The 15,831-nt window shown below is 32.4% G+C and overlaps 1 protein-coding gene across 1 annotated transcript; it reads left to right on the plus strand.

The window, feature by feature from the left end:
• Nucleotides 1-1,539: 1,539 nt before the first annotated feature.
• LOC119614605 (rap guanine nucleotide exchange factor 2-like) lies at nucleotides 1,540-14,813 on the plus strand (the record flags this gene model as incomplete). Its single annotated transcript, XM_037970725.1, has 5 exons — nucleotides 1,540-5,239; nucleotides 7,808-7,960; nucleotides 11,026-11,520; nucleotides 13,503-13,598; nucleotides 13,674-14,813. Coding segments are annotated over 4 exons (4,398 nt in total), but the record flags the coding sequence as incomplete, so codon positions are not given.
• Between the last annotated feature and the right edge of the window lie 1,018 nt (nucleotides 14,814-15,831).

Genomic DNA, 15,831 nt, shown 5'->3' on the forward strand with positions numbered 1-15,831 from the left:
AGTTTCTTTAGAAAACTTTCTAGAAAAACTTTTCGATATTGAAAATCCTGTTTAAAAACTTTTACATAATAAAACTTTTTATTAGAAAAGCTTTTCGATATTATAAATTTGTTTAAAATAGCTTTTAGATATTAAACAGTTCTTTTTGAAAAGCTATCGTTATTGAAACGTTTAGAAAACTTTCGTTATTTAAAAGTTTCATTCGAAAAATTAAAAAAAAATCTTTAGAAAAGCTTTTGGAAATTTAAAGACTTTTCAGAAAACTTTTCCATAATAAAAAGCTTATTTAAACACATTCATTAAAGAATATTTTCTTTAGACAACTTTTGGTTAATGAAAAGTTTATTTAGAAAACTTTAATGGAAAAGCTTTACGTTAATGAACAGTTTCTTTAGAAAACATTTTGTAAATAAAAAAAATCTTTTATTAAACTGTGGTTTGTTTAAAAAATTTCACTAAAAAGAAGGAAACGTTTTGTAAAGAAGCTTTTCGATATAAAATAATTTCACTAGAAAAGCTTTCGATATTGAAAAGTTGTTAAGAAAACTATTCGTTTTTGAAAAGAACTTTGATTCATGAAAAGTTTCTTTAGAAAATTTTTTAAAAATATCTTTAGAAAAGCTTTTTGATATTGAAAAGTGTCGTTAAAGGAAATTTCTTTAGTAAACTTTAGGTTAATGACAATTTTAGACAACTTTTTAATTTGTCGAAATGTTTCTTTGGAAAACTCTTCGTTAATGAAATGATTCTTTAGAAAACTTTTTATAAATGAAAATATAATTTATAAAACTTTTCTTAAAAGAGCTTCTGAATATTGAAAATTTCATTAAAAAATTTGATATTTTCTTTAAAAAAGCTCTTCATTAATGAAGTTTCTTTAGTAAAGCTTTTCGTTACTTAAAAGTTTATTTAAAAAAAGCATTTCGATCTTTAACTAAGCTTTTTGTTAAAAAAAAATATTTTAGAAAGCTTATAGTTAATAAAAAGTTAATTTAGAAAGCTCATAGTCAATGAAAAGATTTTTTAGAAAAGTGTTTCCTTAGTGACAAGTTTATTTTAAATTTTTTTTTTTTTAAGCTTTTCGTTTATGACATTTAGTTTAGAAAAGCTTTAAAAATATAGTATAAAAATTTTTGTTAATAAAAACTTTATTTAAAAAGCTTTTTATTGAAGTTTCTTCATAGAACTTTTGTTAATGTAAAGAAAGGCTTTTAGTTAAAAAAGTTTCTTTAGAAAAGCTTTATAAAAACTTTCTAGAAATCTCTTTGTTAAGGTAAAACTTTTCGTTAATGTAAAGTTTCTTTAAAAAAGCTTTTCGTTAATAAATAGTTATTTCAGAAAGCTTATAGTTAAGAAAGCTCTTCCTGAAAAAAACTTTATATAAAACTCTTCATCTTCAGAAAAGATTTCCTTAATAAAAATTTTTTGAAAAAGCTTTTTGTTAAAGTAAAAAATCTTTAGAAAAGCTTATTTAGAAAGCTTTTCGTAAAAAAATCGAAAATTATCCAATATTTACATTTTTCTTTCCCTCTATTACAGAGTCTCAATGTCCGCGATGCAGTACGTGATTGTTTAGAGAAAGATCCCTCAGAGCGTACCGAAGAAGATGTTGAAATACTATTGGAATTTACACAAGGTCTTAAGGCCTTTACAAATATCACACTGGCCGTACGGCGAGCTCTATGCTCGGTTATGGTATTTGCCGTCGTCGATAAGGCGGGCACTGTCGTTATGTCCGATGGTGAAGAGCTTGATTCTTGGTCTGTGCTAATCAATGGTGTCGTCGAAATCGAACATGCCAATGGTGAACGTGAAGAGTTACAAGTGGGTGACTCATTTGGTATTCTACCCACAATGGATAAATTGTATCATAAGGGTGTTATGCGTACGAAATGTGATGATTGTCAATTTGTGTGTATAACACAAACGGATTATTATCGTATACAACATCAGGGTGAGGAGAATATTAGACGTCATGAAGATGAGGAGGGTCGAGTGGTTATGGTTACTGAGTTAAGACAAATAGGTACAAATGATGCTCCCGGAACGGCGTCAAATAATTCAGCTACGGCTGGCACTAATGCCAAACGGGGTCATGTTGTAATTAGAGGTTCACCGGAACGTTTGTTGCAGCAATTGGTAGAGGAAAATTCCATGACAGATCCCTTTTATGTGGAAGATTTCCTATTGACTCATAGAATTTTTATAAAAAATTCCCAAGAGGTTACAGACAAACTGCTATCATGGTTTGAGGCCGATGCTAATGGCGCTGAAACGGTGCCCAAATTTGCCAGTCATGCTACGGCTCAAGAAATCAGAGATCGTGTTACCCGTGTGGTATTATTATGGGTAAATAATCATTTTACCGATTTTGAGGCTGATCATGAAATGATGGAATTTTTGGAAATATTTGAGGCTGGTCTAGAACGCAAGAAATTGTTGAGTCAACTGCGATTACTGCACATAGCCTGTGCTGCTAAGGCACGAATGAGATCTTGCATTTTGGCACGTAGCTCTAGAGATGAGTCGTTAAATTTCAAAATTATAGGAGGCTATGAAATGAGAGGGGCCTGTGTGGCTACAGGCGGTTGTGGCATTTATATATCACATGTAGAAAGAGCCTCTAAGGCTCAAGAAGCAGGCTTAAAGCGCGGCGACCAAATACACGAAGTTAATGGCCAAAGTTTTGAACATGTTACCAGCAAACGGGCTTTGGAAATACTAATGGGTAGCACCCACTTAAGTATCACTGTAAAAAGCAATCTTTTAGGTTTCAAAGAAATGATGCAGGCTGTTGAGTTAACCGCCAATGGTGGCATAAATTCTGCCAATGGCAATGTGGCGGGCTTGGGTTCTAAATCCTTAAGAAGTCCTAGACGCATTTGTGCCAACGATGTGGCTAAACTGCATGGCAGAGCAGACTCGACTACAGATGAACTAACGGCGGCAGCCACTAATCGTGCTCATATTGTAAGATTAAGTTCGGTGGATATGCTGTTACACTCTTCACCAGGAGAAGATCAAACCGATAGAGGTGTACAAAGCCCGGGTACACCCATACAGACGCCGTCTTCCGGCAATATGGCTTCAAATTTTATGAATAATCTTTTACAAAGTGTTAATGCTTCCGGCAAAAAGGATTCAAATGGTTTGCAGGGCGACTCCAAGGGAGGAGGTTTTATGACTTTGGCTCCCAAGAGAAGGCTGAAAATAGCCTTGGCCAAAATGAATTTGCTGCATAAAAATGTTACGGGTCTACAGGCCTCTAATCTTAATGATTCCAGCGATGCTTTGCTAAATGTGGGTTGTAATGAAAAACAAAAATCGGGCTCTTTAAGCAGTGCTAGTTCTTCTTCACATGGACCCGGTAGACTTTATCAATCACAGTCAAATCCTGATTTAACCTCTCTACAGTATGAAGATGCCTCAGCACCTAATAACAACATTTTGAACATATGCAATCCAGGCAATTATCTCTCGGCCTCTGTGCACCGACCCTCTGCTGTCTCCACCACCGGCAGTTTAGTACCCGATTATCCGGAACATGTACTCAAAGTATTTAAAGCTGATCAAACTTGTAAATATTTACTTATTAACAAAGAAACCACCGCCCATGAGGTGGTTATGTTGGCGCTACAGGAATTCGGCATCCATGATCCCAGCTCGAACTTTTCCTTGTGTGAGGTTAGTGTAGGTGAAGGCGGTATGGTTAAACAGCGTAGATTACCTGATCAATTGCAGAATTTAGCTGAACGCATAGGTTTTGCCTCTCGCTATTATTTGAAAACCAATGGCATATCCGAAACTTTGGTACCCGATGAGTTGGCCTTGGAATTGGTAAGAGAATCGAATGTCCATTTCCTACAACTCAATGCCTATGAGTTGGCTATACAATTGACTTTGCAAGACTTTAGCATATTCCGTCAAATTGAATCTACCGAATATGTGGATGATCTTTTCAATTTAAAAACCAAATACGGTGTGCCCATGTTAAGTAAATTCTCGGAATTGGTTAATCGTGAAATGTTCTGGGTGGTCACTGAAATCTGTGGTGAACACAATATTGTAAGACGCATGAAAATTGTCAAACAATTTATCAAAATTGCCCGCCACTGTAAAGAATGTCGTAATTTCAATTCTATGTTTGCCATTATTTCCGGTCTGGGACACGCTGCTGTTTCGCGCTTAAGGCAAACCTGGGAGAAATTGCCCTCAAAATATCAAAGACTATTCTCAGATCTACAAGATCTTATGGATCCCTCACGCAATATGTCCAAATACCGGCAATTGGTTTCTTCGGAATTGCTCAATCAACATCCCATTTTACCCTTCTATCCCATAGTACGCAAAGATTTAACATTTATACATTTGGGTAATGATACTATGGTAGAGGATTTAATTAATTTCGAAAAACTACGTATGATAGCCAAAGAGGTGCGTCTACTCTCGCACATGTGTTCCTCTCCCTATGATTTATTAGCCATATTGGAACTTAAGGGGCAATCCCCCTCCAATGCTATGTTTTCTTTAAATCAAATGTCTACATCACAGGGTGGTTCTAATCAGGGACCCACCATAATAGCGGCTAATGCTGGTAATGCCACCATTAAAAGAAGGAAAAAATCAACGGCCGCCCCCAATCCTAAGAAAATGTTTGAAGAGGCTCAAATGGTTAGACGGGTGAAAGCGTATCTCAACAATTTGAAAATTATTAATGATGAAGATATTTTACATAAATTCTCGCTGGAATGTGAACCAGCCCACACTTCCTCTAACTCCACCTCCTCGCAACACGGTGGCAATTCTTCACGCACTGGAGGAGATCAATTAAGCATTTATTCTCATACTTCCAACTCATCATCAGCACCGAATTCTTCGTTATCTTTGAGAAGAAGACATCCCTCGTCACCTACACTATCGACCACCTCCTCTACCTCTTCAACTAGTGACAATCGTCGCAATAATATGAATCCAAATTGTCCAAAATTTGGCACCGCCTCACCGCAAGCGGTACGTAAGATATTATCGTTATCGGAATCTACTAAAATACGACCTCATCAACCCTTTCCCAGGCCGGCAGCTACTTTGCCTGGAAACATACCGCTTCTGGCGCAACCTCATCATTTACACAGTCATGGTTTTAATCCAGCAGCCTCAGCAGCTTTGGCGGCGGCCTCAACCCCGACTCCAAGTCCTTGCTCGCATAGACGTCTAGCTTCCGGTAGTAATTCTATGCCAGGTACGTTTTTTAACTCGGAACTGTGGTCTATAGACTGAACTATAGACTAGACTATAGACTAGACTATAGACTAGACTATAGACTAGACTATAGACTAGACTATAGACTAGACTATAGACTAGACTATAGACTAGACTACGGACTAGACTATGGACTAGACTATAGACTAGACTATAGACTAGACTACGGACTAGACTATGGACTAGACTATAGACTAGACTATAGACTAGACTATAGACTAGACTATAGAGACTATAGACTGGACTATAGACTAGACTATAGACTAGACTATAGACTAGATATAGATAGACTATAGACTAGACTATAGACTAGACTATAGACTAGACTATAGACTAGACTATAGACTAGACTATAGACTAGACTATAGACTAGACTATAGACTAGACTATAGACTAGACTATAGACTAGACTATAGACTAGACTATAGACTAGACTATAGACTAGACTATAGACTAGACTATAGACTAGACTATAGACTAGACTATAGACTAGACTATAGACTAGACTATAGACTAGACTATAGACTAGACTATAGACTATACTATAGACTAGACTATAGACTAGACTATAGACTAGACTATAGACTAGACTATAGACTAGATTATAGACTAGACTATAGACTAGACTATAGACTAGACTATAGACTAGACTATAGACTAGACTATAGACTAGACTATAGACTAGACTATAGACTAGACTATAGACTAGACTATAGACTAGACTATAGACTAGACTATAGACTAGACTATAGACTAGACTATAGACTAGACTATAGACTAGACTATAGACTAGACTATAGACTAGACTATAGACTAGACTATAGACTAGACTATAGACTAGACTATAGACTAAACTATAGACTAGACTATAGACTAGACTATAGACTAGACTATAGACTAGACTATAGACTAGACTATAGACTAGACTATAGACTAGACTATAGACTAGACTATAGACTAGACTATAGACTAGACTATAGACTAGACTATAGACTAGACTATAGACTAGACTATAGACTAGACTATAGACTAGACTATAGACTAGACTATGGACTAGACTACGGACTAGACTATAGACTAGACTATAGACTAGACTATAGACTATACTAGACTATAGACTATACTAGACTATAGACTATACTAGACTATAGACTAGACTATAGACTAGACTATAGACTAGACTATAGACTAGACTATAGACTAGACTATAGACTAGACTATAGACTAGACTATAGACTAGACTATAGACTAGACTATAGACTAGACTATAGACTAGACTATAGACTAGACTATAGACTAGACTATAGACTAGACTATAGACTAGACTATAGACTAGACTATAGACTAGACTATAGACTAGACTATAGACTAGACTATAGACTAGACTATAGACTAGACTATAGACTAGACTATAGACTAGACTATAGACTAGACTATAGACTAGACTATAGAGTAGACTATAGACTGGACTATAGACTAGACTATAGACTAGACTATAGACTAGACTATAGACTAGACTAGACTATAGACTAGACTATAGACTAGACTAGACTATAGACTAGACTAGACTATAGACTAGACTATAGACTAGACTATAGACTAGACTATAGACTAGACTATAGACTAGACTATAGACTAGACTATAGACTAGACTATAGACTAGACTATAGACTAGACTATAGACTATACTATAGACTAGACTATAGACTAGACTATAGACTAGACTATAGACTAGACTAGACTATAGACTAGACTATAGACTAGACTATAGACTAGACTATAGACTAGACTATAGACTAGATAGACTAGACTATAGACTAGACTATAGACTAGACTATAGACTAGACTATAGACTAGACTATAGACTAGACTAGACTATAGACTAGACTATAGACTAGACTATAGACTAGACTATAGACTAGACTAGACTATAGACTAGACTATAGACTAGACTATAGACTAGACTATAGACTAGACTATAGAGCTAGACTATAGACTAGACTATAGACTAGACTATAGACTAGACTATAGACTAGACTATAGACTAGACTATAGACTAGACTATAGACTAGACTATAGACTAGACTATAGACTAGACTATAGACTAGACTATAGACTAGACTATAGACTAGACTATAGACTAGACTATAGACTAGACTATAGACTAGACTATAGACTAGAGACTAGACTATAGACTAGACTATAGACTAGACTATAGACTAGACTATAGACTAGACTATAGACTAGACTATAGACTAGACTACAGACTAGACTATAGACTAGACTATCGACTAGACTATAGACTAGACTATCGACTAGACTATAGACTAGACTATAGACTAGACTATAGAATAGACTATAGACTAGACTATAGAATAGACTATAGACTAGACTATAAACTAGACTATAAACTAGACTATAAACTAGACTATAAACTAGACTATAAACTAGACTATAAACTAGACTATAAACTAGACTATAGACTAGACTTCCCTTTTTATGTTGACATTACAACTAATATAACTTTTTCACCTTTTTTCGCATTTAGCTTCTATGATCCCTCCTCCACGCTCTATACACGAACGTTCTCATTCTGATACTCCAGCTCCACCACCCCCTTTGCCTTCGGTGGATTTAAATTTAGAAAGTAGTAGTGTTACCACATTTCGTGATTTACCTTTAAGGAAATCTGTTACCTCTGGTAAGTAGTCTCAAATATTTATCATTATTTTTAAAGTAGTTTTTATATTATTATTTCATATCATTTGCTCGTTATATGAAAAGTAGTTTAGTTTCATTTTTTAGGCTTACTAACTTTTTGTTTTCTCTATTATACATATTTTAAATTAATTTTGTTTATTTAGCTAAACATCTCTTTCGTAGTTGTTGTTTTTTTTTTTTCATTTGTTTCACTCGTATATGCTAAAGGGAAACGGTTTATGAACTTTATTTGTTTATTTTAATAACATATAAAAATAGTAGTTTTATTTATTATATGCTATAATTAAACGGTCTAAAGTTGAGTGTGCTGTGCTTTATTAGCTGACATTCAAAAGTCAATAGCTGTAGAGTGAGATAAACATACACGTTTTTCAATAATTACTGCCAGAGCTAAGTAGCTATTTTAAAAGAGTTTGTCAGAGGTTTATTTTTGGGTGTAATGTTTAAAGGTCTTAACAGTGTCTGCTTTTAAAATCATTAAGTGTTTAATAAAAAGTTTAAATAGTTTTAATTGATCTTATAAAGTCTATGTCACATGTTTGTAACATAATTTTACTTTCAACTAATTAGATTAACCGCAATGGTTTTTCTAAATAATATGAGATCATTCTAAATCATATAACAAAAGACGAAGACTATATTCAGCATATTTGTAACAAAGCGACAACAATAAGTTGAACAATGCATTTATTATAAACGTTCTGAACTAACTAGTTGTAAGACATGGTTCGAACCTTCAACTGAATAGAAGGCAGTAGGTTAAAAACACTCATTGTTACCAATATGAGGATATTGAACTGCAACTTAGATAAAACTGCACTAGAACTAAACTGAAGTAGATCTAAACTGAACTAGAACTAAACTGAACTAGAACTAAACTGAAACTGAACTAGAACTGAACTAGAACTGAACTAGATCTAAACTAGAACTGAACTAGAACTGAACTAGAACTGAACTAGAACTGAACTAGAACTGAACTAGAACTGAACTAGAACTAAACTGAAACTGAACTAGAACTGAACTAGAACTGAACTAGATCTAAACTAGAACTGAACTAGAACTGAACTAGAACTGAACTAGAACTGAACTAGAACTGAACTAGAACTGAACTAGAACTGAACTAGAACTGAACTAGAACTGAACTAGAACTGAACTAGAACTGAACTAGAACTGAACTAGAACTGAACTAGAACTGAACTAGAACTGAACTAGAACTGAACTAGAACTGAACTAGAACTGAACTAGAACTGAACTAGAACTGAACTAGAACTGAACTAGAACTGAACTAGAACTGAACTAGAACTGAACTAGAACTGAACTAGAACTGAACTAGAACTGAACTAGAACTGAACTAGAACTGAACTAGAACTGAACTAGAACTGAACTAGAACTGAACTAGAACTGAACTAGAACTGAACTAGAACTGAACTAGAACTGAACTAGAACTGAACTAGAACTGAACTAGAACTGAACTAGAACTGAACTAGAACTGAACTAGAACTGAACTAGAACTGAACTAGAACTGAACTAGAACTGAACTAGAACTGAACTAGAACTGAACTAGAACTGAACTAGAACTGAACTAGAACTGAACTAGAACTGAACTAGAACTGAACTAGAACTGAACTAGAACTGAACTAGAACTGAACTAGAACTGAACTAGAACTGAACTAGAACTGAACAAGAACTGAACTAGAACTGAACTAGAACTGAACTAGAACTGAACTAGAACTGAACTAGAACTGAACTAGAACTGAACTAGAACTGAACTAGAAATGACTAGAACTGAACTAGAACTGAACTAGAACTGAACTAGAAAACTGAACTAGAGACTGAAACTAAGAACTGAACTAGAACTGAACTAGAACTGAACTAGAACTAACTAGAACTGAAGTAGAACTGAACTAGAACTGAACTAGAACGAACTAGAACTGAACTAGAACTGAACTATACCTGAACGAGAAGCTGAATTAGAACTGAACTAGAACGAACTAGAACTGAACTAGAACTGAACTAGAACTGAACTAGAAACTGAACTAGAACTGAACTAGAACTGAACTAGAACTGAACTAGAACTGAACTAGAACTGAAGCTAGAACTGAACTAGAACTGAACTAGAACTGAACTAGAACTGAACTAGAACTGAACTAGAACTGAACTAGAACTGAACTAGAACTAGAACTAGAACTGAACTAGAACTGAACTAGAACTGAACTAGAACTGAACTAGAACTGAACTAGAACTGAACTAGAACTGAACTAGAACTGAACTAGAACTGAACTAGAACTGAACTAGAACTGGACGACTGACTTGAACAAAACTAAACGATAGATGATATATTACATGATAAATTGGTATTGCTTTGTGAATTAAATAAATTGACTATTTCAAGCGTTAATTCTTATCATTTTACATTATTCCAGAACAGACCTTACTTTACCTTAAATTTAAAATTAAGTTATTCGATAAATAAATAAATTTAAGTAGTAATTTGCATTTTATATAATAAGTTTTACAAATCTCAAAATTTCTTTAATAATATTAGTCTTGATAAATTATATAAATATATAGATAATATCTAAAAAAATCTGAAATTCTAACTTACAAAATTATGCATATTGGAATGGCTTTGGTTGGTAGTAGCAAACAAAAAACTCAAAATTTTACTGCCTTAAGATACTGCTATGGTATTGCTATATGAAAAAAAAAAACTATAGTTTGTCTTACTCTCTAATGGTGTGGTGCTAACTTTAAAACTTCACAAAACTAAATATGTTTTTCTCAACACTTTTCTTCTATTTTATAACTTTATTACTCTACTCTCTTAAACAACAACTGTCACTCTACTTAACACACACAAATATTGCACCCTATTGCAAATGGTTTAATGCAATGTATTTGTACAACAAAAACTAAAACACTAAAAAATAACATTTTGTAATGTTGCGGTTGAAAAACAAGTAGTAGATGAAGATTATCAATTGATACAAATTGATTGTACAAATTTACGATTTTTCGAATTTCTTCCCAAATGTGTACGTATAGGATCGGTATCGTCCAATGATAGTGGACTCTGTTCTTATGCCCAACATGATACAAGCTCTTCATCATCTGTCTATACGGCGGCCGATTGTCGTTTATTACAACAGATTTCCAATACGGCTGCAACACGCAATATAAATACTCAATGTAGTCAAAGAGCTTTATCACCACATACCTTACACCCAGCAACAACAACAGTTACACAAACTGCAAATAGTATGAATGCACTACCACTGCCACAAACACAATCACAACAACAGCAACAATTACCACCACCAACATTGACCCCTCCACCTTACTTAATGCGTGGTCAAAATTTACAAATGTTTATGACAAACGGTGGCAATAATGCTGTTAATGGTGGAACACATGCACCACCGCCACAACTTCTACATAATAGACCGTTGTCGCCACCATTACAGCAGCCAAATATGCCACCTCCATATGCCACAGCGGCCGCTATGTTACATCATAATCATAGACATTCCAATATGCATGGTAAGTTTTGAGAGGTTGGAGGACATAGCATTACCATTTTTTTCGGGGTAACAGGACAACAGAGTTATTTGGTGTAAACATAAAGATCAATAAAAGGTATTTTCAAAGGAATTCATATTTTTCTTCTTTTGGTATTTTTTGTTTTAGTTTTAAGGGTTTGATATTTGTTAATTATGTTAAATACTAGTTGAAACCAATCCGTGTTAACGGCCCTATTACTCTACTTATAGTGATCCAAATTTTAAAGTCGTTGGTCCAGCGGTTTATGGGTAAATTTGTGTCTCGCGCTAATTGAAAACATTACATGAGTTCTAGTTCAGTTCTAGTTCAGTTCTAGTTCAGTTCTAGTTCAGTTCTAGTTCAGTTCTAGTTCAGTTCTAGTTCAGTTCTAGTTCAGTTCTAGTTCAGTTCTAGTTCAGTTCTAGTTCAGTTCTAGTTCAGTTCTAGTTCAGTTCTAGTTCAGTTTTAGTTCAGTTCTATTTCAGTTCTAATTCAGTTCTAGTTCAGTTCTAGTTCAGTTTTAGTTCAGTTCTAGTTCAGTTCTAGTTCAGTTCTAGTTCAGTTCTAGTTCAGTTCTAGTTCAGTTCTAGTTCAGTTCTAGTTCAGTTCTAGTTCAGTTCTAGTTCAGTTCTAGTTCAGTTCTAGTTCAGTTCTAGTTCAGTTCTAGTTCAGTTCTAGTTCAGTTCTAGTTCAGTTCTAGTTCAGTTCTAATTCAGTTCTAGTTCAGTTCTAGTTCAGTTCTAGTTCAGTTCTAGTTCAATTCTAGTTCAGTTCTATTTCAGTTCTAGTTCAGTTCTAGTCCGGTTCTGTTATTTTTTCGCCAAAAATTTCACCAATAATTAATATTTTCACTAAAAGTCCAATTTTCACTAAAAATTTAAATTTTCAGTGAAATTTGAAATTTTCACTAAAAGTTGAAATTTTCACTAAAAATTGAAATTTTCACTATAAGTTGAAATTTTCACTAAAAGTTGAGATTTTCACTACAAGTTGATATTTTCTTCATTTCTAGTTCAGTTCTAGTTCAGTTGTAGTTCAGTTCTAGTTCAGTTCTAGTTCAGTTCTAGTTCAGTTCTAGTTCTAGTTCAGTTCTAGTTCAGTTCTAGTTCAGTGCTAGTTCAGTTCTAGTTCAGTTCTAGTTCAGTTCTAGTTCAGTTCTAGTTCAGTTCTAGTTCAGTTCTGTTCTAGTTCAGTTCTAGTTCAGTTCTAGTCAGTTCTAGTTCAGTTTTCAGTTCTAGTTCAGTTCTAGTTCAGTTCTAGTTCAGTTCTAGTTCAGTTCTAGTTCAGTTCTAGTTCAGTTCTAGTTCAGTTCTAGTTCAGTTCTAGTCCGGTTCTGTTATTTTTTCGCCAAAAATTTCACCAATAATTAATATTTTCACTAAAAGTCCAATTTTCACTAAAAATTAAAATTTTCACTAAAAATTTAAATTTTCAGTGAAATTTGAAATTTTCACTAAAAGTTGAAATTTTCACTAAAAATTGAAATTTTCACTATAAGTTGAAATTTTCACTAAAAGTTGAGATTTTCACTACAAGTTGATATTTTCACTAAAATTTGAAATTTTCACTAAAAGTGGAAATTTTCATTAAAAATTTAATTTTCACTAAAAATTTAAGTTTTCACTAAAAACTTAAATTTTTACTTAAAATTAAATTTTAAAAAAATCAAAATTTCACTAAAGATTAAATGTTTTTGAGAAATATTTATGATTTTTAAAAAGAATTAGTTTTTTTTTAGGATTTTTAAAAGTTAGATTTTGTGTCTTGTGAGAGAGGAACCGTTACTAAAGTAGTCACTAGTTTTGAATTTTGATTGTTTATATAAAAGATTATTAGTTTATTTATACTTTTTATGAAAATATTTATAATTTGTTTTATTTATTTTTATTTAATTTTCCTTTTTTTGTTTTAATTTAATTAATTAACTTTTTTTTATTTATTAGAACTTTTCTTCTGAATTTCTTTTCTTTCCCCCCATAAAGGTGCTGCTGGTTGCCCCATATGTCCTATGCCACCACCGATGAACCAATAAATAAAACCAATAACAATTTTTTTATATATAAAATGAATATAAAATGGTAAGTTTTGTTAAATTTTTTAATTTATAGAAAAATAAATAATTTTTTTTTTTTTTCAAATTTCTTTTTATCTAGTTAATGAACAAAAAAAAATATATGCCAAATTGATGTTTTTATTTAAAAGAAAAAAGTTATATATTAAATTAAAAAATAAAACAAAAAACATAAAATAAGGTTGTGGAGTAAAATGTTTTTAAACGCATAAATTGTGTAAACATAATAATGAAATGTTAAATGAAGGATTTTCTTTTTTTTTCGATTTAACGCTTTAAATCCAACAAATAATAATCTGCAGGCGGACCTTTTTGTCCTCAGACAATTTTCTATTTACTTTAAATGGATCTTATATTTACTACTTTATACTCTCTACTACTCTTATATAGTTATATACTGTTTATATTAAGAATTTAATTTCTTTTTTTGGGATATTATCATGTAAAATATTTAATTACTTTTATTAGTTTTAAGTTTTAACTGGAAAAAATTTAAAAAAAAAAAATAATATACAGCCAAATTTACAAAAAAAAAATCAAACTAAAACCAACAAAAAATACTACTTAAAATTTACCAAGAAAAAAACTATAAAAAGACTTACAAAATATGTACAATTTTTTATTATTATTAATTATAATGAATTCTTAAAACCAACTCTCTATTTTTTTGAAAACCTCTAAAAAAACTTTAATAAAAATTTGAATTTTTTTAATAAATTATAAAAAAATAACTCGAATCATCAGGCTATATATATACATATATTTATAATAACTGTGTAAACTAAAGACAAGTATTAATTTAAGTTTTTCTCCTTCCCCTTAAAAAAAACACATAATGAAAATGAAAGCAATTTTCCAAATATTCAAAACAAATACATAATATAGTAGAATTATTTATAAAACATAAAAAAAGTATTTATAATACAAATCAAACACACATTTTGTATATTACTTACACTTCTCTTACATTTAATTTTGTTTCACACCAGGCCTGGAAAATGGAAATTTTGATATACATATTTACTAACTATTAAACCAAAAATATAACTTTTTGGGTTTTGAAGTACTAAACTAATTTGTCGTTAAACCATGGACTTACTATAGACTGTAGAGTAGACTACAAAATAGACTATTCACTAGACTACAGACTAGGCTATAGACTAGGCTATAAACTAGACTAAAGACTAGACTATAGGCTAGACTACAGACTAGACTATAGACTACACTATAAACTAGACTATAGACTAGGCTATTGATTGTACTATTGACAAGACTGTAGAATATACTATAGACTAGAATATAGACTAGTCTACAGACTAAACTAAAAACTAAACTATAGACTAGGCTATTGACTAGACTATAGACTAAACTATGGTCTTGATTATAGACTACACTATAGGTTAGACTATAGTCAGACTATAGGCTAAACTATATAATAGACTATAGACTCGACTATAGAATACACTATAGACTAGACTATAGTATAGACTATAGACTAGACTATAGAGTAGACTATAGAATAGACTATAGACTAGACTATAGAGTAGACTATAGAATAGACTATAGACTAGACTATAATATAGACTATAGACTAGACTATATAGTATACTATAGACTAGACTATAGAGTATACTATAGACTAGACTATAGAGTAGACTATAGAATAGACTATAGACTAGACTATAGTATAGACTAAAGACTAGACTATAGTATAGACTACAGACTAGACTATAGAATAGACTATAGACTAGACTAGACTATAGTATAAACTATAGACTAGACTATAGTATAGATATAGTATAGACTATAGACTAGATTATAGACTAGACTATAGACTAGACTATAGACTAGACTATAGACTAGACTATAGACTAGACTATAGACTAGACTATAGACTAGACTATAGACTAGACTATAGACTAGACTATAGACTAGACTATAGACTAGACTATAGACTAGACTATAGACTAGACTATAGACTAGACTATAGACTAGACTATAGACTAGACTATAGACTAGACTATAGACTAGACTATAGACTAGACTATAGACTAGACTATAGACTAGACTATAGACTAGACTATAGACTAGACTATAGACTAGACTATAGACTAGACTATAGACTAGACTATAGACTAGACTATAGACTAGACTATAGACTAGACTATAGACTAGACTATAGACTAGACTATAGACTAGACTATAGACTAGACTATAGACTAGACTATAGACTAGACTAT

The sequence above is a fragment of the Lucilia sericata genome, unplaced genomic scaffold (genome assembly GCF_015586225.1).
Source record: "Lucilia sericata isolate MDLA Ls3-8-SP2 unplaced genomic scaffold, ASM1558622v1 Contig003118F_arrow, whole genome shotgun sequence".
Classification (NCBI taxonomy): domain Eukaryota; kingdom Metazoa; phylum Arthropoda; class Insecta; order Diptera; family Calliphoridae; genus Lucilia; species Lucilia sericata.